This window comes from Schistocerca nitens, chromosome 4 (genome assembly GCF_023898315.1).
Source record: "Schistocerca nitens isolate TAMUIC-IGC-003100 chromosome 4, iqSchNite1.1, whole genome shotgun sequence".
In the NCBI taxonomy this organism is placed as follows: domain Eukaryota; kingdom Metazoa; phylum Arthropoda; class Insecta; order Orthoptera; family Acrididae; genus Schistocerca; species Schistocerca nitens.
In genome coordinates, this window is record NC_064617.1 from 97234227 (window position 1) to 97257009 (window position 22783).

General features: G+C 41.9%; 1 protein-coding gene across 2 annotated transcripts in view; it reads left to right on the forward strand.

Annotated features, from left to right (window-relative positions):
• Positions 1-22550, forward strand: part of LOC126253397 (rRNA N6-adenosine-methyltransferase ZCCHC4) — a 105035-nt gene extending 82485 nt beyond the window's left edge. The window contains exons 7-9 of one of the 2 annotated variants that reach the window (XM_049954696.1): positions 4956-5122; positions 12577-12759; positions 22395-22550. In XM_049954696.1, the coding sequence (XP_049810653.1) occupies positions 4956-5122; positions 12577-12759; positions 22395-22514 (470 nt within the window). In that variant the 3' untranslated portion in view covers positions 22515-22550. The remainder of the gene's footprint in view (positions 1-4955; positions 5123-12576; positions 12760-22394) is intronic. The other variant, XM_049954697.1, reaches the window with a different exon arrangement.
• Positions 22551-22783: the final 233 nt, after the last annotated feature.

Genomic DNA, 22783 nt, shown 5'->3' on the forward strand with positions numbered 1-22783 from the left:
GCCATTTTGCACTTTCTGTCGATCTCATTTTTGAGACGTTTGTATTCCCTTTTGCCTGCTTCATTTACTGCATTTTTATATTTTCTCCTTTCATCAATTAAATTCAATATTTCTTCTGTTACCCAAGGATTTCTACTAGCCCTCGTCTTTTTACCTACTTGATCCTCTGCTGCCTTCACTATTTCATCCCTCAGAGCTACCCATTCTTCTTCTACTGTATTTCTTTCCCCCATTCCTGTCAATTGTTCCCTTATGCTCTCCCTGAAACTCTCTACAACCTCTGGTTCTTTCAGTTTATCCAGGTCCCATCTCCTTAAATTCCCACCTTTTTGCAGTTTCTTCAGTTTCAATCTGCAGTTCATAACCAATAGATTGTGGTCAGAATCCACATCTGCCCCTGGAAATGTCTTACAATTTAAAACCTGGTTCCTAAATCTCTGTCTTACCATTATATAATCTATCTGATACCTATTAGTATCTCCAGGATTCTTCCAGGTATACAACCTTCTTTTATGATTCTTGAACCAAGTGTTAGCTATGATTAAGTTATGCTCTGTGCAAAATTCTACAAGGCGGCTTCCTCTTTCATTTCTTCCCCCCAATCCATATTCACCTACTATGTTTCCTTCTCTCCCTTTTCCTGCTGACGAATTCCAGTCACCCATGACTATTAAATTTTCGTCTCCCTTCACTACCTGAATAATTTCTTTTATCTCGTCATACATTTCATCAATTTCTTCATCATCTGCAGAGCTAGTTGGCATATAAACTTGTACTACTGTAGTAGGCATGGGCTTTGTTTCTATCTTGGCAACAATAATGCGTTCACTATGCTGTTTGTAGTAGCTAACCCGCACTCCTATTTTTTTATTCATTATTAAACCTACTCCTGCATTACCCCTATTTGATTTTGTATTTATAACCCTGTAATCACCTGACCAAAAGTCTTCTTCCTCCTGCCACCGAACTTCACTAATTCCCACTATATCTAACTTTAACCTATCCATTTCCCTTTTTAAATTTTCTAACCTACGTGCCCAATTAAGTGATCTGACATTCCACGCTCTGATCCGTAGAATGCCAGTTTTCTTTCTCCTGAGAGAATGGGGGACTATTTTACCTCCGGAATATTTTACCCAAGAGGACGCCATCATCATTTAATCATATAGTAAAGCTGCATGTCCTCGGGAAAAATTACGGCTGTAGTTTCCCCTTGCTTTCAGCCGTTCGCAGTACCAGCACAGCAAGGCCGTTTTGGTTAATGTTACAAGGCCAGATCAGTCAATCATCCAGACTGTTGCCCCTGCAACTACTGAAAAGGCTGCTGCCCCTCTTCAGGAACCACATGTTTGTCTGGCCTCTCAACAGATACCCCTCCGTTGTGGTTGCACCTACGGTACGGCCATCTGTATCGCTGAGGCACGCAAGCCTCCCCACCAACGGCAAGGACCATTGTTCATGGGGGAAGGTATAAGTAGGCGGAAGCAATATATTCGATACCTCATCCAGAAACGCACCCTCTCGAAACCTGGCGAGCAAGCTACACCGCGATGCAGAGCGCCTCTCTTGCAGAGTCTGCCACTTGAGTGTATTAAACATCTCTGTAACGCTATCACGGTTACCAAATAACCCTGTGACAAAACACGCCGCTCTTCTTTGGATCTTCTCTATCTCCTCCGTTAACCCGATCTGGTACGGATCCCACATTGATGAGCAATACTCAAGTATATGTCGAACGAGTGTTTTGTAAGCCACCTCCTTTGTTGATGGACTACATTTTCTAAGCACTCTCCCAATGAATCTCAACCTGGTGCCCGCCTTACCAACAATTAATTTTATATGATCATTCCACTTCAAATCGTTCCGCACGCATACTCCCAGATATTTTACAGAAGTAACTGCTACCAGTGTTTGTTCCGCTATCATATAATCATACAATAAAGGATCCTTCTTTCTGTGTATTCGCAATACATTACATTTGTCTATGTTAAGGGACAGTTGCCACTCCCTGCACCAAGTGCCTATCCGCTGCAGATCTTCCTGCATTTCGCTACAATTTTCTAACGCTGCAACTTCTCTGTATACTACAGCATCATACGCGAAAAGCCGCATGGAACTTCCGACACTATCTACTAGGTCATTTATATATATTGTGAAAAGCAATGGTCCCATAACACTCCCCTGTGGCACGCCAGAGGTTACTTTAACGTCTGTAGACGTCTCCCCATTGATAACAACATGCTGTGTTCTGTTTGCTAAAAACTCTTCAATCCAGCCACACAGCTGGTCTGATATTCCGTAGGCTCTTACTTTGTTTATCAGGCGGCAGTGCGGAACTGTATCGAACGCCTTCCGGAAGTCAAGAAAAATAGCATCTACCTGGGAGCCAGTATCTAATATTTTCTGGGTCTCGTGAACAAATAAAGCGAGTTGGGTCTCACACGATCGCTGTTTACGGAATCCATGTTGATTCCTACAGAGTAGATTCTGGGTTTCCAAAAACGACATGATACTCGAGCAAAAAACATGTTATAAAATTCTACAACAGATCGACGTCAGAGATATAGGTCTATATTTTTGTGCCTCTGCTCGACGACCCTTCTTGAAGACTGGGACTACCTGTGCTCTTTTCCAATCATTTGGAACCCTCCGTTCCTCTAGAGACTTGCGGTACACGGCTGTTAGAAGGGGGCCAAGTTCTTTCGCGTACTCTGTGTAGAATAGAATTGGTATCCCGTCAGGTCCAGTGGACTTTCCTCTGTTGAGTGATTCCAGTTGCTTTTCTATTCCTTGCTACTTACCATACGTTGGAGATGCTGAGTCACAGAGAGGCACAACAAAAAGACTGTCAGAAAGTTAGCTTTTGGCCAATGAGGTCTTTGTCGAAAACAGACAACCCCCCCCCCCCCCCCCCCACACACACACACACGCAATACCTCCACTTTAACAGCTGCCACACATTCTGTACCAAGAAGTCCTTTCCATACAGCCTAGCCAACCGAGCACTTGTCTTATCTTTCCAGTCCCCCAATACCTCCCTAGTCCCACCGTCTGGCCACAGAGGGGCATTCAGCTTGTGACTGAGTACTGCCAAGGACTGAGCAACTGAATTACATTCTCCACCAGAGTTTTGACTACCTCTCGTCATGCCCTGAAATGAGAAATGTACTAACCACTGTCCTTTCCACCCCTCCCGCAGTGGTATTCCAATCCGTGGAACCTACACAATTTCCTTGTCCATCCCTATACAGCCCCCGTTCCCAACCCCTTGCCTCATGGCTCGGATCCCTGTAACAGACCTAGACGCAAGACCTGCCCCATACAGTATCCCACCACCACCTACTCCTTCCGGTCACAAACATCACCTATCTCATCAAAGGCAGGGCTACATGTGAAACCAGTCATGTGATCTACAAGCTAAGCTACAACTACTGTGCTGAATTCTAAGTGGGCATGGCAATCAACAAGTTGTCTGTCCAAACAAAATTGCCACTGACAAACTGTGACTAAGAAACAACTGGACCACCGTGTTGTTGAGCTCGCCATCTGACACGACATTCCTCATTTTGATGATCTTCACAGCCTGTGCCATCTGGATCCTTCCCACCAACACCACCTTTCTAAATTGCCATGTGGGACCTCTTCCTGCAATATATCTTATTTCTCATAATCCTGCTGGCCTCAACCTTTGTTGGCCATTGTCCTTACCCATCTAGCCCTCTCCCTGTTCCCATTCCAGCACTACACAGCCCTCTATTCCACCAACACACCCAGTCTTTATACTTCTCTCCTTTTCCCCAATCCCCCCCCTCGCCCTTTGCCTAATCTCCCGATTGCACCAAGCTGCCCTACCCTCCACTTTGTCCCCTGCACACTCCCAGCAGCTCTTAACTGGCCCCCACCCCTACCTGGCTATCCCTCCCCCTCCCTGTCCCAGCCTCCTCCTTACCCCCACCCGTTTGTCTCTCCCATAATGCGCTGTTACTCGCAGTCGGGCTCCAGCTGCCAGAGACTGTGGTCGTGTGTGTGAGGTGCGGGTGCGTGTGTGTGTGCGCGTGTGCACGTGTGGTGTCTATTTTTGACAAAGGCTTTGTTGGCCGAAAACTATCTTTCTGACAGTGTTTTTGTTGTGTTTTTCTGCAACTCAGTATCTCTGCTATGTGGGGAGTAACAACTATCATATTGTTACATAAAATAAATTTGGCACTGAATGTATTTCATCTCAGACAACATTTATCAAATGATAGCAATAAGTACAACTGGTTTTTGTAAATTAACGTAAATGATGGATTTTTTGTCATTGAAATTTTATTGTAACCAGATGATGTGAAGTTCCCATTACTGTGCTGGATCCTTATGAAGCCTTGGTTACCAGACATAGATTCAATAATGCATTTTTTTTTCAACAAATGCATTATTTATTTCCTTTCAATTACAGTATTTTACTTTTCCTGCAGATCTCATCATCGTTCTGCTAGTAAGACTGACTATGGACTTCAATCAACTAAGATATGTACCAAAGGTGACATAATAGACAAAGATAAATAATTCAAAGTATGATGATAAACAGTTGTTTCATAGTTGACTTGAATGTCACAAAAGTGTCAGTCATTAGTTACTCAAACATTACTTTAAAAAAAGGGACTCTAAGATAATCAGTGTGAACCCCATGTCATGAAGATGACAAAATGAATTAACAAGTACAGAGCTGTAACAGTAAGTGACTAGCGTGACACCCAATGAAACGGAGTCCAGTTTCTGTAAAACTGTTACGGGTGGCACTTACTGATTTTTGGAATGATGGTGTGTGTGTGTGTGTGTGTGTGTGTGTGTGTGTGTGTGTGTGTGTGTGTGTGTGTGTGTTTCGCTTCACTGTTACCATGAAGTCTTTGCGGCAGTTAATTTAAATGTGTTCAGTTATGATATTTGGTTCACTTCTCATGACAAAATTTTAGGTTCTAAAATTATGAAGAAGGGATCACCTGTACGGATTTTCGCTGACATCCCACTAGAGAAATGTGAATTACCAGCAGAAGAAGGATATCGGTTCTGCCCCGTATGTAGACAGTGGTCTAGTCAGGAGAACAAGCATTGCACTTATTGCAACAAGTGTACTTCAAAGGTAATGTGTGCAGTAATAGGATTAGAAATTATTCATATGTTAAAAATGAAAGGGGTATCAGAGTTTAATGTCTTGTATATGAAGTTTGTACTTAATATGCATTTAGGACACATCGTACAGAATTTGTTGCCATAGATATATTCTATTCATTATGTGCCTCATTAGGTGCCACTCTCTGTCTGCTTTCTAATGTACAGCCCTTGTGCACCTGTTCTTCGCTTGATAAATCTCAGTGAAAAAAATACTATTTAGCATATAGGAGAAAACCTGTCTTTATTTGTGGATTTTCCTTCCTTAGAAATAATTACTGAAGTTTCGTAATTTAATGAGAGTGTGTGTATCGTCCCTGTTAGTGTAGAATTTATGTTCATGCTTAGCATTTAATTATGTTAAAAGAGAATCTCCTGTTTGTCATTTTGAGCACAACAATTTTTACATTTGTGTCAAAAGGAACTTGAACCCTCAAATCAAGGTCATTGGCAGTTCATTTCTGATTTTTTTATGTGTAGTGGTGTCGCAAAGTTCATCTGATATTCCGTACACTTACGTTGTGTTTGTTGGGCAAGAGTACAGACTAGTATTGAGTGAGTTTTTGAAGTCAAGGAACACAGCATCGACCTGAGCATCAGTATTTGCTGCTGTCTGTGCCTCTTGGATGAACAGAGCAAGTTGGATTTCACATGATTGCTGTTTGCAGAACCCATTTCAATTCGTATGGAGGAAATTTTCAGCAGTCAGTCAGGTCATAGTACATGAGCATCAACCATGTTCCAAAATTCTGTGACAAACGGACTTCAGCAATATCGTTGTATGCACTTGTTTGACACCCTTTCATCAAAATGAGAATGACCCCTGGGTTTTCCATTAATTTTGAATGCTTCATTCTTCTGGTGATGTATGGCAGGCTATTGCTAGAATAGGAGTGAGTTCCTTCACATTCTGTATCTAGAATTTTGTAGGTATCCAGTCAGCTGCAGTCTCCTTTCCTTTGTTGCTGTAATTTAGTTGATTTTCTATCATACAGTTGCTTATTTCGATATCTTATCATTTTATTTTTTGTATGACAATTGAAAGAAGGTACCACACTACAGTCTTCCTCAGTGAGATAGTTTTAGAGAAAGAGGGTTTAGTACTGTGACCTTCTCTCTGTCATCCTCTGTTTGTTTCTTTATAGTTGATCAGTGGCTTTAATCTGTTTATGGATTTAACCAAGCAACAGAATTTCGTAGAATTTTCCTTACATCAGTAGATAGAATATTACTTTTGAATTTGTTGAGTGCTTCATGCATGGCTGTCCTTACACTAATTTCAACTTAACTTAGATCTGCCACCCCCCCCCCCCCCCCCCCCAATCCCCCAATCTCACCTCCCCTACCCCATGAAGCTTTGGCTATGCTTAAACCTGCAATGAAGTTCTCTTTGGTTTTGAAGCTTTCGCACACACCACAACTTTGTTTATGATGTATTGTACAGTAATCTTGAACTTGTCCATTTATAATCATCATTGTCAATCTCAGAGATGTGTTTTATATTGGCTGCTCTACTCAAGTAATCAGAAATCTCTCTCTCTCTCTCTCTCTCTCTCTCTCTCTCTCTCTCTGGTGTGTGTGTGTGTGTGTGTGTGTGTGTGTGTGTGTGTGTGTGTGTGTGTAACTGCAAGAAATTTTTCTCATGTAATGAGAAACACGATCACTGTAATATATATGAATAGATGATTTTTGTAGGAGTTCAGTTAACAACCTATAACAGATCACAGTGCCATATGTACTAACATGGTGGCTAAATGTGTAGTACATTGCCTAGCTTTCAGAACTAATAGTCCTTTCTTCTGAGAATCTGTAGGAGCTGCCCTTCATTTTTTACCTTCTCCAACCTACTCCTCTCTCTTCCCCGAAAAAGGAGTTGTTAGTTTTGAAGGCTAGGAAATGTATGAATTTTTCTTTTATATGTGCAAATCAACAGTACTAAATGTTTTTGCTCCTTAAGGTAAGTATTCGTCAACAATTATGTCTTATATATCTAAAAACACAGATGATGTGACTTACCAAACGAAAGTGCTGGCAGGTCGATAGACACACAAACAAACACAAACGTACACACGAAATTCAAGCTTTCACAACAAACTGTTGCCTCATCAGGAAAGAGGGAAGGAGAGGGAAAGACGAAAGGATGTGGGTTTTAGGGGAGAGGGTAAGGAGTCATTCCAATCCCGGGAGCGGAAAGACTTACCTTAGGGGGAAAAAGGACAGGTATACACTCGCGCGCGCACACACACACATATCCATCCGCACATACACAGACACAAGCAGACATTTATAAAGGCAAATTACACTCCCATATTTTATTTTCTCAGGCTTGTCCGACATTTGGCATTACCCCCAAAGGCCTCACACTTAAAGTTCCCATCTCTGGCTGCAACCCTTCTTTCCATCAGTCCCTATACCAGTTCCAAACTGAACAATCCATTGCCCTCACCCACCTAATCCTTCACCTACACATCAACTCAGCCAATGAACACACCCGTCAACTCCTATATTTAATAAAAGTCCTCAATCTTTCCTCTCCCACATCCACACCGGCTGTCCAGAGCATCCTCCTACAGGCCAATCACAAATTAGAACAGCATGCCACCCTCCACCTCAAAAAACTATCCAATCTCCTGGTTTCCCACCTCCGGAAAGGCAACTCACTCACCCTTCACAACCTTTCCAGCAAACCTCAACCTCCTCTCATTGCACACAGACCCAGTCTCTCCCATCTACTCAATCTCCCACTTCCAGCTCCACTCCCCCCAAAACCTCAAAATTCCAATCAACACAATCTGGAACCACAACACCCTAATTCAGTAGTTAACCTTTCCTCCAAACCTCTCTCCCAATCCGAAACCTCTGTCCTATCCAAAGGCCTCACCTTCAGCCCCACTCCCAGATTCAACCAAACAGCCCTTGTCAAAGATTTACTGTCCTACACCCGTACTCTCTGCTGGAAATGTCACTTTGCCACAAAGAAAAATGATCCTAATCATGATCCTAATGGTCCAACTCCCCAAGACACTATCCAAATTGAACCCTGCCTGGAACAGTTTCGTCCTCCGTCACAGCGGGACCCACCTTCTCTTCCTCAAAATCACCCTCTCCAAACTTTCCAGGAATTTCTGACTTCCAGCCTTGCCTCTCAATCCTCCTTAAAAAACCTTAATCCTACTCCCAACATCACCACTGCTGAAGCCCAAGCTATCCGTGATCTGAAGGCTGACCGATCCGTCGTCAATCTTCCGGCGGACAAGGGTTCCACAACCGCAGTACTTGATCGTCGGGAGTATGTGGCTGAGGGACTGCGTCAGCTTTCAGACAACACTACATACAAAGTTTGCCAAGGTAATCCCATTCCTGATGTCCAGGCGGAGCTTCAAGGAATCCTCAGAACCTTAGGCCCCCTACAAAACTTTTCACCTGACTCCATCAACCTCCTGACCCCACCAACACCCCGCACCCCGCACCCCTACCTTCTACCTTCTTCCTTCTTCCTAAAATTCACAAACCCAATCATCCCGGCCGTCCCATTGTAGCTGGCTACCAAGCCCCCACAGAACGTATCTCTGCCTACATAGATCAACACCTTCAACCCATTACATGCAGTCTCCCATCCTTCATCAAAGACACCAACCACTTTCTCGAACGCCTGGAATCCCTACCCAGTCTGTTACCCCCGGAAACCATCCTTGTAACCATTGATGCCACTTCCTTATACACAAATATTCCGCACGTCCAGGGCCTCGCTGCGATGGAGCACTTCCTTTCACGCCGATCACCTGCCACCCTACCAAAAACCTCTTTCCTCATTACCTTAGCCAGCTTCATCCTGACCCACAACTTCTTCACTTTCGAAGGCCAGACATACCAACAATTAAAGGGAACAGCCATGGGCACCAGGATGGCCCCCTAGTACGCCAACCTATTCATGGGTCGCTTAGAGGAAGCCTTCTTGGTTACCCAGGCCTGCCAACCCAAAGTTTGGTACAGATTTATTGATGACATCTTCATGATCTGGACTCACAGTGAAGAAGAACTCCAGAATTTCCTCTCCAACCTCAACTCCTTTGGTTCCATCAGATTCACCTGGTCCTACTCCAAATCCCATGCCACTTTTCCTTGACGTTGACCTCCACCTGTCCAATGGCCAGCTTCACACGTCCATCCACATCAAACCCACCAACAAGCAACAGAACCTCCATTATGACAGCTGCCACCCATTCCACATCAAACGGTCTCTTCCCTACAGCCTAGGTCTTCGTGGCAAACAAATCTTCTCCAGTCCGGAATCCCTGAACCATTACACCAACAACCTGAAAACAGCTTTTGCATCCCGCAACTACCTTCCCGACCTGGTACAGAAGCAAATAACCAGAGCCACTTCCTCATCTCCTCAAACCCAGAACCTCCCACAGAAGAACCCCAAAAGTGCCCACTTGTGACAGGATACTTTCCGGGACTGGATCAGACTCTGAATGTGGCTCTCCAGCAGGGATATGACTTCCTCAAATCCTGCCCTGAAATGAGATCCATCCTTCATGAAATCCTCCCCACTACACCAAGAGTGTCTTTCCGCCGTCCACCTAACCTTCGTAACCTCTTAGTTCATCCCTATGAAATCCCCAAACCTCCTTCCCTACCCTCTGGCTCCTACCCTTGTAACCGTCCCCGGTGTAAAACCTGTCCCATGCACCCTCACATCACCACCTACTCCAGTCCTGTAACCCGGAAGGTGTACATGATCAAAGGCAGAACCACATGTGAAAGCATCCACGTGATTTACCAACTGACCTGCCTACACTGTGAAGCTTTCTATGTGGGAATGACCAGCAACAAACTGTCCATTCGCATGAATGGACACAGGCAGACAGTGTTTGTTGGTAATGAGGATCACCCTGTGGCTAAACATGCCTTGGTGCACGGCCAGCACATCTTGGCACAGTGTTACACCGTCCGGGTTATCTGGATACTTCCCACTAACACCAACCTGTCAGAACTCCGGAGATGGGAACTTGCCCTTCAGTATATCCTCTCTTCTCGTTATCCGCCAGGCCTCAATCTCCGCTAATTTCAATTTGCCGCCGCTCATACCTCACCTGTATTTCAACAACATCTTTGCCTCTGTACTTCTGCCTCGACTGACATATCTGCCCAAACTCTTTGCCTTTACAAATGTCTGCTTGTGTCTGTGTATGTGCGGATGGATGTGCGAGTGTATACCTGTCCTTTTTCCCCCCTAAGGTAAGTCTTTCCACTCCCGGGATTGGAATGACTCCTTACCCTCTCCCCTAAAACCCACATCCTTTCGTCTTTCCCTCTCCTTCCCTCTTTCCTGATGAGGCAACAGTTTGTTGCGAAAGCTTGAATTTCGTGTGTATGTTTGTGTTTGTTTGTGTGTCTATCGACCTGCCAGCACTTTCGTTTGGTAAGTCACATCATCTGTGTTTTTAGATATATTTTTCCCACGTGGAATGTTTCCCTCTATTATATTCAATTATGTCTTATAATTTATCATCCGAATTTTCCTGTGGTACGTATGTATTAACACAAATTTATGAAAGTAAGCAAAATTGTCTCATACTTCTCAAAATAGTTTGAAAACTACATTATCCAGATGATGTTGTAAGGATCCAGAGCTGTATATGGAATCATGGAATCACATTTCAGCCTCAGTATTCCACACACTGTTCTTATACATACAGAACATCAAAATCAATTTCAAAGAGTGAGGTGACAAAAGTCACGAGATACCTCCTAATATCATGTTGGACCTCCTTTTTCATGCTGTATTGCAGCAACTTGATGTAGCATGGACTCTACAAGTCGTTGGAAGTCCCCTGCAGAAATATTGACTGCTGTCCATAATTGCGAAAATGTTGCCGGTGCAGGATTTTGTGCACAAGCTGACCTCACAATTAAGTCCCATAAATGTTCAATCAGATCTGTGTTGGATGATCTGGGTGGCCAAATCATTCACTTGAATTGTTCAGAATGTTCTTCAAACCAATCATGAACAACTGTGGTCTGGTGACATGTTTGGGAACATGTAGTCTATGAATGGCTGCAAATTGTTTCAAAGTACCCAGGCATCCAGAGGACACAGTCCATTCCATGTCTACACAGCGCACACCAGTTAACAGTTTGCGTCCATGACTTTGTGGGGTCTGCACTACAGTAGAGTTCTACCATCAGCTCTTACCAGCTGAACTCGGGACTCATCAGACCAGACCACAGTTCTACAGTTATATAGGGCAACCAATATGGGAAAGACCCCAGGAGAGGTGCTGCAGGTGATGTGCTGTTAGCAAAGGCACTTGTGTTAGCCATCTGCTGCCATTAGGCCATTAACGCCAAATTTCACCATACTCTCCCAAAGGATGTGTTCGTTGAACATTCCACATTGGTTTCTGCTGTTATTTCACACATTGTTGCTTGTCTGTTAGGATTGATAACTCCACACAAATTCCATCGGTTTTTTTCATCAAGTGAAGATTGTCAGCCACTGCATTGTCAGTGGTTAGAGGTAATGCCTTACATGTGGTATTCTTGGTATACACCTGACACTGTATATCTTGGAATATTGAGTTTGCTAAAGATTTCTGAAATGGAATGTCCCTTCCATCTAGCTTGAACTCCCGTTCTGCATTCAAAGTCTGTTAATTCTCATTGTGTGGTCATTATCACATCAGAATCCTTTATATGTGAGTCACCTGAGTACAAATGACAGCTCCACCAATGCACTGCCCTTCTATACCTTGTGTATGTGATACTACCGCTGTCTGTATATGTGCATATTGTTACTCTATGACTTTTGTCAGCTCAGTGTACATAACCAGTTGTCAGTGTATAACATATTTGCTCTCTTTTTCTTCTCCAAATACCTTAAAAACAGTATGTTATGAGAAAATTGGAAAACACAAAAACCTACAGTCGGCACCAAGAATTGTTGAAGTATGTAGGAACACAAGCTAATTGTTATTTTTTTGTTGTTCACTATAAAGTTCATTTAACCTAAAATGATGTTATATAGACTTTGCAACAGCTTGGACACTGCCCCAGTTAACATTGGCTTCCTATCTCAACTAAATTTGCATTAGATCAAAATCGGCAACTTTTTCAATGTCTGAGAAACTATTATGTTGTAGGCCTCAAGACTTTTGACCTTGATGTTTTAAAAAACCTATTCAAAGGAGTTACTTTATATGTTTCCCTGACTAGTGTGTCAAAGCTCAATGGAATCAGTGGGTTGCGGTGTGTGGCCTGTCATTGTGGCACATATTGAAGTGTTTCTCTGAGTCTTTTACTATGAAATGGCAGTGAATGCTATTGAAGGGATTCTTTATATTGGTACACACTAGATCTGAACTGACTGAATTATTTTTACTATCACATTATCACACATTTTTTATTGTTTTGTTACAGAATGGTACAACTTATGAGCATTGTTTTAAGTGTGACAGATGTGTGAAACCTTCTTGGAAGCACTGTAACACATGCGGACGCTGTTGCCTAACTAATCACAAATGTGGAACTTTTGTTCCTTCCAGTGTTTGTTACCACTGTGGTGGTGAAGGACACAGGAAAGGCAACTGTCCACAGAAAGAGGTATGCATTGGGTTTAAATTGAATTCATGAGGATAATACAGTACAGCAAAACTCTTTTACAGAATTAAGAAGCTCTTGTTATGTCAGTTTTTTTATTTGTTGTTACTATGCCTTATGTCTATCTGCTCAGAAACAATAGAATTTTGATATGTAGTCATCACTCTTTCTATGTTTTTTAGTGTACTACTTGCTTAATTGTAATTTTTATTTTCTAATATTCCTGTTAAGAGTGTTAGAATGTTCTACACTCATTGACACGGTGGTTAAGGCAGACTTCCCCCTGACCCCATCTCATGGTTTCTGTAAATCACGTAAGGTAAATGCTGGAACAGTTCCATATAAAACACCATGCTGTGACAGCCTTAATGAGTCCAATCTTGTGCTCTGTCAATGCTTCTGTCATTGTTAACAGAACATTAATCCATGATCTTGTTTCTTTGTTCATACAGTCACAGACGTCTGTTTTGTAAGCTCTGGATGTATTATGATCACTTGGTAATGACTAGGATCAAGAAAATGTAGCATCTATCTTTGGTGAAATTCATATCTATTTTTACCAAAATTTGCATATTTTGTCAGAATTCACATCTAACTTTTTTGCTTGCAAATTTAAAAAGATGTCAGGTGACATGAGTGAAGACAAAGCCTTAGTGCTTTGACACTGTTAAAAAATGTGCAGATTGGGGAACTTCATAACTGGAATGTTTGCTTTTGCAAAAACTTAAACAGTTTTTTTTTTCTATCTGAAATTCTGAAATAGCCTTTGTTTCTTCTTTTGGCTATATTTCAACTTTCAACAAAGGATTGTTCTGTTCGGAAGTTAGAGCATTTTCCTACCAATGAATTGAATGCATCTCTGACTTAATGTGTTTCTTGAAATTAGTTTTCTTCCTCCACTCAATTCTATTGCTACAAAATTTGCATAATATTAATTTTGAGCTTCTTTGGGCATTCATAGCCATGCAGCCCATACATGACAGTGCTGGAGAGAGAACTGACAAGGCACGTAGCATAGAAGTAGTACCAAAAAGAACTCCTTTTGCATGTTAGGGGAGAAATTTTGGCACGGTCAAAATACATGGCGGGTTTTGTTTTCCACTTGCTTTGGTGTAGTATGTGGACTGTGTATACTAGTGGACAGCTGTGAGTCTAAACTAAACAAACTAGAAAAATGACTTGCAGAGGAAAGAGGAGCAGTGTGGGGAAACACGCCCTGCCTCCCTCTTGCAAGGCAGCCACCAGCCGATATCCGTGCTCTATTTTTCTGTGAAAGCAGATCTGACACATTGTCACAGAATCACTGATCTTTCTGGTGTTGTGAGGAAAAAAAAAAAAAAAAAAAAAAACAGCAAGCAACATACAATACAAAGCATTCGGAATGGTCAACTCTGCAATTGCATCTTGAGGTTGGAAGAGTATATTGCTTATGGAGATTTTCAGAATATTGTAAACTAGGTAGTTCAGGCCCGACATCTAGCGGAATTTGATGTGAACACAATTCAAAATACCCACCACCAAAAATTGCCACAGTGAAAATGGTGAACTTTGGCTAACAAACAAATGTGTGCAACCACGTACTATTTTTTGTTATGCATTGCGACAACAGCACTCAAAGCAGTGGATAAGTTACGGTCCTGAATACAATATTCAGTGAATGTAAACACTGTCATTTACATGGATTTTCATCCTTATATTTATTTATTTATTTATTTATTTATCTATTTATTTATGTATGTATATAATAGAGGGAAACATTCCACGTAGGAAAAATATATCTAAAAACAAAGATGATGTGACTTACCAAATGAAAGTGCTGGCAGGTCGACAGACACACAAACAAACACAAACATACACACAAAATTCAAGCTTTCGCAACAAACTGTTGCCTCATCAGGAAAGAGGGAAGGAGAGGGAAAGACGAAAGGATGTGGGTTTTAAGGGAGAGGGTAAGAAGTCATTCCAATCCCGGGAGCGGAAAGACTTACCTTAGGAGTCTTTCCGCTCCCGGGATTGGAATGACTCCTTACCCTCTCCCTTAAAACCCACATCCTTTCGTCTTTCCCTCTCCTTCCCTCTTTCCTGATGAGGCAACAGTTTGTTGCGAAAGCTTGAATTTTGTGTGTATGTTTGTGTTTGTTTGTGTGTCTGTCGACCTACCAGCACTTTCATTCGGTAAGTCACATCATCTTTGTTTTTAGATATATTTATGTATGTATTTACTTATTCATGTAATTATTTATTTTTGAAGTTGGAGCAAATTTGTACTGCCTTTCAGTTGATAAGAGCTGTCTTAGTTGGTGGTATTATATTGCATTATGTGGTGTGTATCTTACACAGACCATTCAACTGTTGACAATTGGCAAGGCACCAGGGCACTGAGTGCACTGATATGCTGTTGCATTCGTGCACTTTTTATTTTGCAAACACATTCTGACACACACTATCTTTTCAAATTGGGTTTTGCCTGATGATGTGCAATACCAGTAATCAAAAACTGGTTACATTTTCAGTATGTATGTAAAGAAAATAAAGCTATATCAGACAATCTCTAATAAGAAATCAAATCTGTATTTGCATTAATCACAAAATGCAAACTTTTTCTGATGCTGGTAATGACATTGCTCTACAGCATCACATTTTTGACCTTGTGTACTCTTGTTTTTATGATTTAATGTGAAGTGCTGTAACAAAAAATAATAAAAACTGTGAGATTCCAAGTCATTTGTTGATCTAGATAAGGCTTATTTTGTTGCTGAAAGATTTTTTCCTCCTGTGCTATTTTTTCTTTTTGAATGTTCAGTCTATAATTATTATATGCCTTTTTATTGCTATGCATAGAAACTGCTGAACTCTTTGAGTAATGTATACTCAGCAAAGTAATTGGAAAGCAAAAGGTTGGTGAAAGCAGTGTCTGAAATATGACATGTCATTTGTCTGTCGTTAGTTGTCAGCATCCATTTGTGATAGCACCATTTTGTACACTGGAAAACCAAAACCGTACATGATAAGATGGTCCGAGTACCTTAAAAGATTTGCATGTTATTGAGCAAAAGCAGTTTGCAAATATTGTATTATTAGAACATGTAATTTTGACAGTTTGGCACTGTGTTAACACTTGAGAATGTGCTGAGTCTGTAAGTAATATGCTGAACCAAATCCGTATTGGTCCTGTTTGATATGTTGGAGATAATGAGCATTGCTAATTTCCTGATGGGCTATAGATGTCAGTGGTATATCCTAACAAATTCCTCTGCTTTCAGTGTTCATTGTTCTGTTTTAAATGCTAATTACATTTCAGAAATCATCAGGTGTAATTTGAATGAATCTAGCCGTCAGGGGATCAGCATTCATCCACCAGGTACAGGCTTTGTGACCCCAGTTTCCTGAGCTGGGGACTGGTAAGTGCTGCCAGTCCATTGTCACTTTGGGACTGAGATGGAACCTTCAAAATTTCCTCTTTTTTTTCTCTTAGTGGAATGGGTAGGCAGCTCATAGGTATAAACACCCAGTCTAACACGAGGGCTCAGGTAGCCAGTCCTCCTAATTTAGGAATTATTCAGGGTGCTTCCATTTATAGTAACAGAATGCTTGCTACTCTGTCAAACTGTAAGAGTGCAGCTTTAAGAAAGTTTCACCTTTCTGTATCCGAAAGGATTTAGAGGGCATCTATGGCACATTTAAAATATGTCAAGTGCTTGCGAAATGGGACGCTGTTGAAAGATACATATAGTTCCCATCAAGTAAAGAACCTCCAGGAAGCTCAATGCCTCGGGGAGTATGCAATCGAAACTGAACTGTGCAACACCATCAACTACAGCAAAGGTGTTGTGCCATGCAGATATCTGGTAAATATTCCAAAAGATGAACTGAAAGCTGATTGACCAAAGAAGGCATTGCTGACATGCAAAACATCATGAAAAGGGTAGATGGCAGTCTGATGAAATCAATCTCTTCTATATTTAACAATTAATACCATGAAACTTCCAGAGTGTGTCGAAGCAGGTTTACTTCATCTAAGCACGTGGTCTGACCCAGTACACTGCTTTAAGTGTCTACACTTTGGACACACTACTCTTAAGTTTTAAGGGAGAAGCCACTTGTGGCAAATGTGGTAAGGCCACCCACGAAGGAGTTGGTTGTTCATCTCCTCCGAAGTGTGTCAGCTGCTCTGGGGATCACCCTGTCTGGAGTACAGACTGCAGTGTCTTTCTTGAAGAAAGGTAGATCCAGGCATGACAAGGGCATCTTACATGGTGAAACCAAAAATATCTAAAAGACCATGCAAGTACTCACATTTGCTGCTTCTTTTGCTTCCGTTCTTAAACAGCCAGCCCCGAAAACTCATGCTGGTATTCAAAAGGACGTTGGTAGTGTCTGCAGTAGTATCTGTTTTTCTCGAAGCCCAACCCCACCCCCTAGAACATCAGAAAAGGCTATGGTTGCCATTGTTGCAGAGCTCCCTGCCCCTCCAATAGTTCAGTTCACTGTCCAGTGTTGCCACTACCATAGCTGTGGTTGTGGCTCTAAAGCCTACCTAGGGTAAAGGCAAAGAATTAGCCACTGACAGAGATGGGAAGTAAGCAGTAAGGTGAGGTTGATGTCACTGTCTGTGATATCTCTCATAATTCGTTTTCAGAGCTGATGGACCTTCGTGTCAGCCTAGGGCAGTCATCTTTGCCCGAAGACTGGGCCTCCACCCACTATGGGCTCCCCTTCCAGGCAGAAAGGCAAGGTGAAAGTGCAACCTCCGAGACAAATGGCTCCCATACTGCAGTGGAACATCAATGGATTCAGGGCTCAGGGGAAGGAACTGAAATTCCTAGCATAGGAACATCCCCTGTGCTTGTTTTTGTGGGAAACACATTTTAAAACATCTGATGTCTCTGTACTAGGGGGCTGTACCCTTCATTGCAAGGATGACCTGACTGATGAACAGGGCAAGGGAGGGGTTTCTGTGTTCGTCAATAACACGCTTCTCCCCTGCTCTCTCCTTGGTTACTGACCAACATGCCATAGCTGTTGCAGTTCATTTTGGTCAGATCATCACTATCTGCTCACTGTACCTACCTCCGCAGGATGCGATAGACACTGACACAGACATTATAGAACAGCTCCCCTGCCCATTTCTCCTAGTAAATGATTTCAGTGCATGTAATGTATTATAGGGCTCAAGTTCCATTTGCCTTGGGGGTTGAGTGTTGGAGAACATCATATTGTCTCAGGAGCTTTGCATCCTCAACACAGATGGTCACACACATTTCTCACCTGTTACTGGGTCGTCCTCAGCCATCAACCTCTCTTTCTGCTATCCAGCCTTTGCAGACCCTGCTCAGTGTGAAGCAACTGATATTCGTCATTCCAGTGACCACTTCCCAATGTGGATCATCCACATACTGGATGGAGCGTTACTTAACAGAAGCCACCGAAATGGATTGTCAGCAAGGCTAACTGGACAGTGTTCAGCCAGCTGGCTGTGTTCAGACATCGCGACAGTATATAGGAATGGGTGGATAACACCACAACAGTGATCCATCTTCCTGCTAACTTATCTATCCCAAAGTCCTGAGGTTACCTTAAGAGGCAGTCTCTACCTTAGTGGACTTATGAGTGCTGCTCAGCAACCTGGGACAGGCATGCAGCTCTTCGACAGTTTAAATACCACCCAACAACAGATAACCTCACAGCCTTTTGAGTCACAAAAGCCGAGGCTCGAGGTGTAATTAAGGAGAGTAAGAGAAAGTCACGGCAAGTTTTCTTGGCTTCCATAAACCATTCCACTTGTTCCACGAAAGTATGGAAACCCGTCAGGAGGGTTTCTAGCAAATACAGTCATTTCCCAATAGCAGCAGTGCTGAAACAGGTGCATTTCCAAATAATGCACCAAGACATCACTCAGACATTTAGAGTAACTGCTGTCAAAGCCAGCCAGGATCCGTCCTTCCCCCTCTACCTTGCAGCTGTAGAGAAGGGGCAGGATGGACTTTAGATCCAACAGTTCTGTTTTTTGCAGCTGCCCTTTCTCCTTGTGGGAGTTGAATTCAGCACTGACTGAGACTTGTGATTCTGCACCTGGTCATGACCAAATCTGGTACTGCATGCTTCGACATTTGCCAACAGCATCAAAGGAAATCCTCCTCAAATATTTTAATTTGATATAGCAGACAGGTCACTTTCCCAACTCATGGAGAGAGGCAATTTTGATACCTGTCCTCAAACCAGGAAAGGACCGCACATGTTCCAGTAGTTACCATATTGTCACCTTAACGAACTGTATAGGAAAGACCCTGGAGTGAGTGATTAACAGTCATTTGGTCTGGTTGTTGGAGATCATGCAATGACTTAGCCACACTCAGTGTGGATTCCTGTGTTGACAACCTGACCCTGCTAGAGGTAGCTGCTCAGCAGGCTTTTCTATGTAAACACCACTGTCTTAGTATATTCTTTGAAATATGTACAGCATTCAGTACTACTTGGAGACATAATATTCTCACACAACTCCATCAATGGGGCTTTTGTGGCCACCTCCCAATCTTCATATGGTGTTTTCTGTCTAAGCAGTTTTTAAAGTGTTGAGTTTGTGACACACAGGTGGATCGTTGTCAGGAGGAGAATGGTGTTCCTAAGGGCAGTGTTCTCAGCATTACCCTCTTTGCCATAGCCATAAACAGCATCATGTCTGCAGCAAAGATTCCTGTAAAACGCTCCTTATTTGTGGATGATTTTGCAAGTTTCTCCTCCAATGTTACAACAGCAGTTTGTCAGTTGCAACTGACAGTGCACAGTTTAGGGGAGTGGGCTGCAAAGACAAGTTTTCAGTTTCCTGCAGATAAATGTATGTGTCTTCATTTTAATCATTCTTGTCAAATTTTTAATTTACTTGACTTGCAAGTGAGTTACCCCATTCTACATTTTAAAAATTTGGTGAGCCTTCTAGGCCACATTTTTGACTCCAAATTGTCATGGTTACCACACCTGAGAGACTTGAAAGCCAGTACCCAGAAGACACTGAATATCATGCTTTCTTAGCCACAGATCTTGGGAGTGGACAGAGCACATCAACTCCATTTGTATAGGGCTTTTGTGCGATTGCAGCTAGACTATGGGTGCGCACTATATGGATTGGCGAGGTACTCTTCTACATCTGCATCTATACTCAATAGCATGCTATGAGGTGCATGGCAGAGGGTATGTCTCATTATACTACTTACCGTATTTACTCGAATCTAAGCCGCACCTGAAAAATGAGACTCGAAATCAAGGAAAAAAATTTTCCCGAATCTAAGCCGCACCTGAAATTTGAGACTCAAAATTCAAGGGGAGAGAAAAGTTTTAGATTGCACCTCCAAATGGAAACAAAGTTGGTCCATTGTAACATGAGACACAATTTAGGTCAAATGGATGAAGATGCAGCTACAGTAGTTTGGTTCGAGTCGTAAGATTAGCATTAACTGCAGGTAGCCACTGCTATGCGTCAGGTGCTCCGTCCATATTTATATGGGCACTCTTTCTTTTCCATGTACAGTAAAGAAAACCAAAGAAAAATTAGGAGTATGGATTAAAGTTCAGGGAGAAGAAATAAAAACCTTGAGATTTGCAGATGACATTTTAATTCCATCAGACCCAGGAAAGGATGTGGAAGAGCAGTTGAATGAAATGGATGTTGTGTTGAAAGGAGGATATAAGATGAACATCAAGAAAAATGGAATGTAGTAGAATTAAATCAGGTGGTGCTAAGGGAATCAGATTAGGAAATGAGACGCTTAAAGTAGTAGATGAGTTTTGCTATTTGGCCAGCAAAATAACTGATGATGGCCGAAGCAGAGAGGATATGAAATGTAGACTGATAATGACAAGAAAAGTGTTTCTGAAAAAGAGACATTTGTTAACATCAAATACAGATTTCTGTGTTAGGAAATCTTTTCTGAAAGTATTTGTCTGTGTGTAACCGTGTATGTAGGTGAAACATTGATGATAAACAGTTTAGACAAAAATAGAATAGGAGCTTTTGAAATGTGATTCTACAGAAGAATGTTTAAGGTTAGATGGGTGGATCATGTAACTTAGAGTAGGTACTAAACAGAATTGGGGAGGCAAGAAAGTTGTGGCAAAACTTGACCAAAAGAAGGGTTTGGTTGATATGGAAGGGAGTGATAGGGGTGGGGGGTAAAAATCATAGAGGGAGACGAAGAGATGAGTAAGCAGTTTCAGAAGGATATAGGTTGCAGTAGGTATTTGGAGATGATGAGGCCCACACAGAATAGAGTATTTTGGAGAGCTGCATCAAACCACTCAGACCACAATAACAACAACAACAACAAAAGTGATATGGAGGACAGGGTGGGCAGCAATCTGTGGTTGTTTGCTGATGATGCTCTGGTGTATGGTAAGGTGTTGAAGTTGAGTGACTCTAGGAGGATACAAGATGGCTTAGTTAAAATTTCTCGTTGGTATGATGAATGGCAGCTGCCTTTAAGTGTAGAAAAAAGTAAGATAATGCGGATGAGTATGAAAATCAAACCTGTAATTTTCAGATATATTATTAGTAGGATACTGTTTGAGAAAATCATGTTGTTTAAATATCTGGGCATAATGTTGCAAAGCAATATGAAATGGAATGAGGATGTGAGAATTGTGGTAGGAAAGGTGATTGGTCGACTTTGGTTTATTTTTTGAGAATTCTAGTAAAGTGTGGTTCAGCTGTAAAGGAGACAGCATATAGGACGCTAGTGCGACCTATTCTTGAGTATTGCTTGACTGTTTGGGATCCATACCAGCTGGGATTAAAGGAAGACTTCGAAGCAGTTCAGAGGCAGGCTGCTAGACTTGTTACTGGTGGGTTCAAAAACATGCAAGTGGTGGGTTCAAAAACGTGCAAGTGTTACGGAGATGCTTTGAGAACTCAAATGGGAATTGCTGGAGGGTAGGGAACATTCTTTTCAAGGAGCACTATTGAGAAAAGTTACAGCACTGGCATTTGAAGGTCACTGCAGAATGATTTACATGCCTCTAACATACATTGTGCATAAGGACCAAGAAGATAAGATACAAGAAAGTGGGCTTCATAAGCAGGCATACAAACAGTCGTTTTTCCCTTGTTCTATTTATGAGTGGAACAGGAAGGGAAACAACTAGTAGTGGTATGGTGTACCCGCTGCCATGTGCCGTAAGGCAGATTGCAGAATATCAATATAGATGTAGATGAACAGTGTTAATATGTTTCATGTCTTCCAGCAGAAGAAATGTCCGCCCCCGGTAGCTGAGTGGTCAGCGTGACAGAATGTCAATCCTAAGGGCCCGGGTTTGATTCCTGGCTGTGTCGGAGATTTTCTCCACTCAGGGACTGGGTGTTGTGTTGTTCTAATCATCATCAGTTCATCCCCTTCGACGCGCAAGTTGCCAAAGTGGCGTCAAATCGAAAGACTTGCACCCGGCGGATGGTCTACCCGACGGGAGGCCCTAGTCACACGCCATTTACATTTTTAGCAGAAGAAATAGTTCTTTTTACATAAAGGTTTTATGCTATTTGATATTAATGACGTTGTTTTCTTACAGTGTCTCTCTTGTGACAGATTTTAAACAGAATTTATTATTAAACATATTTATGTTACTTGATGAGTTTCTTTGTATTGTTTCAGAAACTTGCTACAAAAAGGAAAAAAAGAAAAATGAAGCATCATCCAAAGGAGACACCTGAAGTTAGTGTAAATACAAATGAAAAGAGAACTAAAGTACAAAATAAAAGGAAAAGATTGTAGCATTTCTTTACTGTATTTCAATTTAATTTGTAAATAAAGAGCTTTGTACATGTATTTGTTATTTTTGAAGTAACATTTTTAACTTTCAGAAAGCTGTTCAGAACTACTTTGTTATAGAGTGAGTCAGCCTGGTACAGGTGTTGTAATAATATTACAGCTCACCACAGAAGAAATGTGTGTTAAAGTCTTTATTTTATTACACTCATAGGCCACAAAGGTGGAAGAATAAGGAATGTTCAAAAGTATGAGGATGAAGAAGATAATTGAAA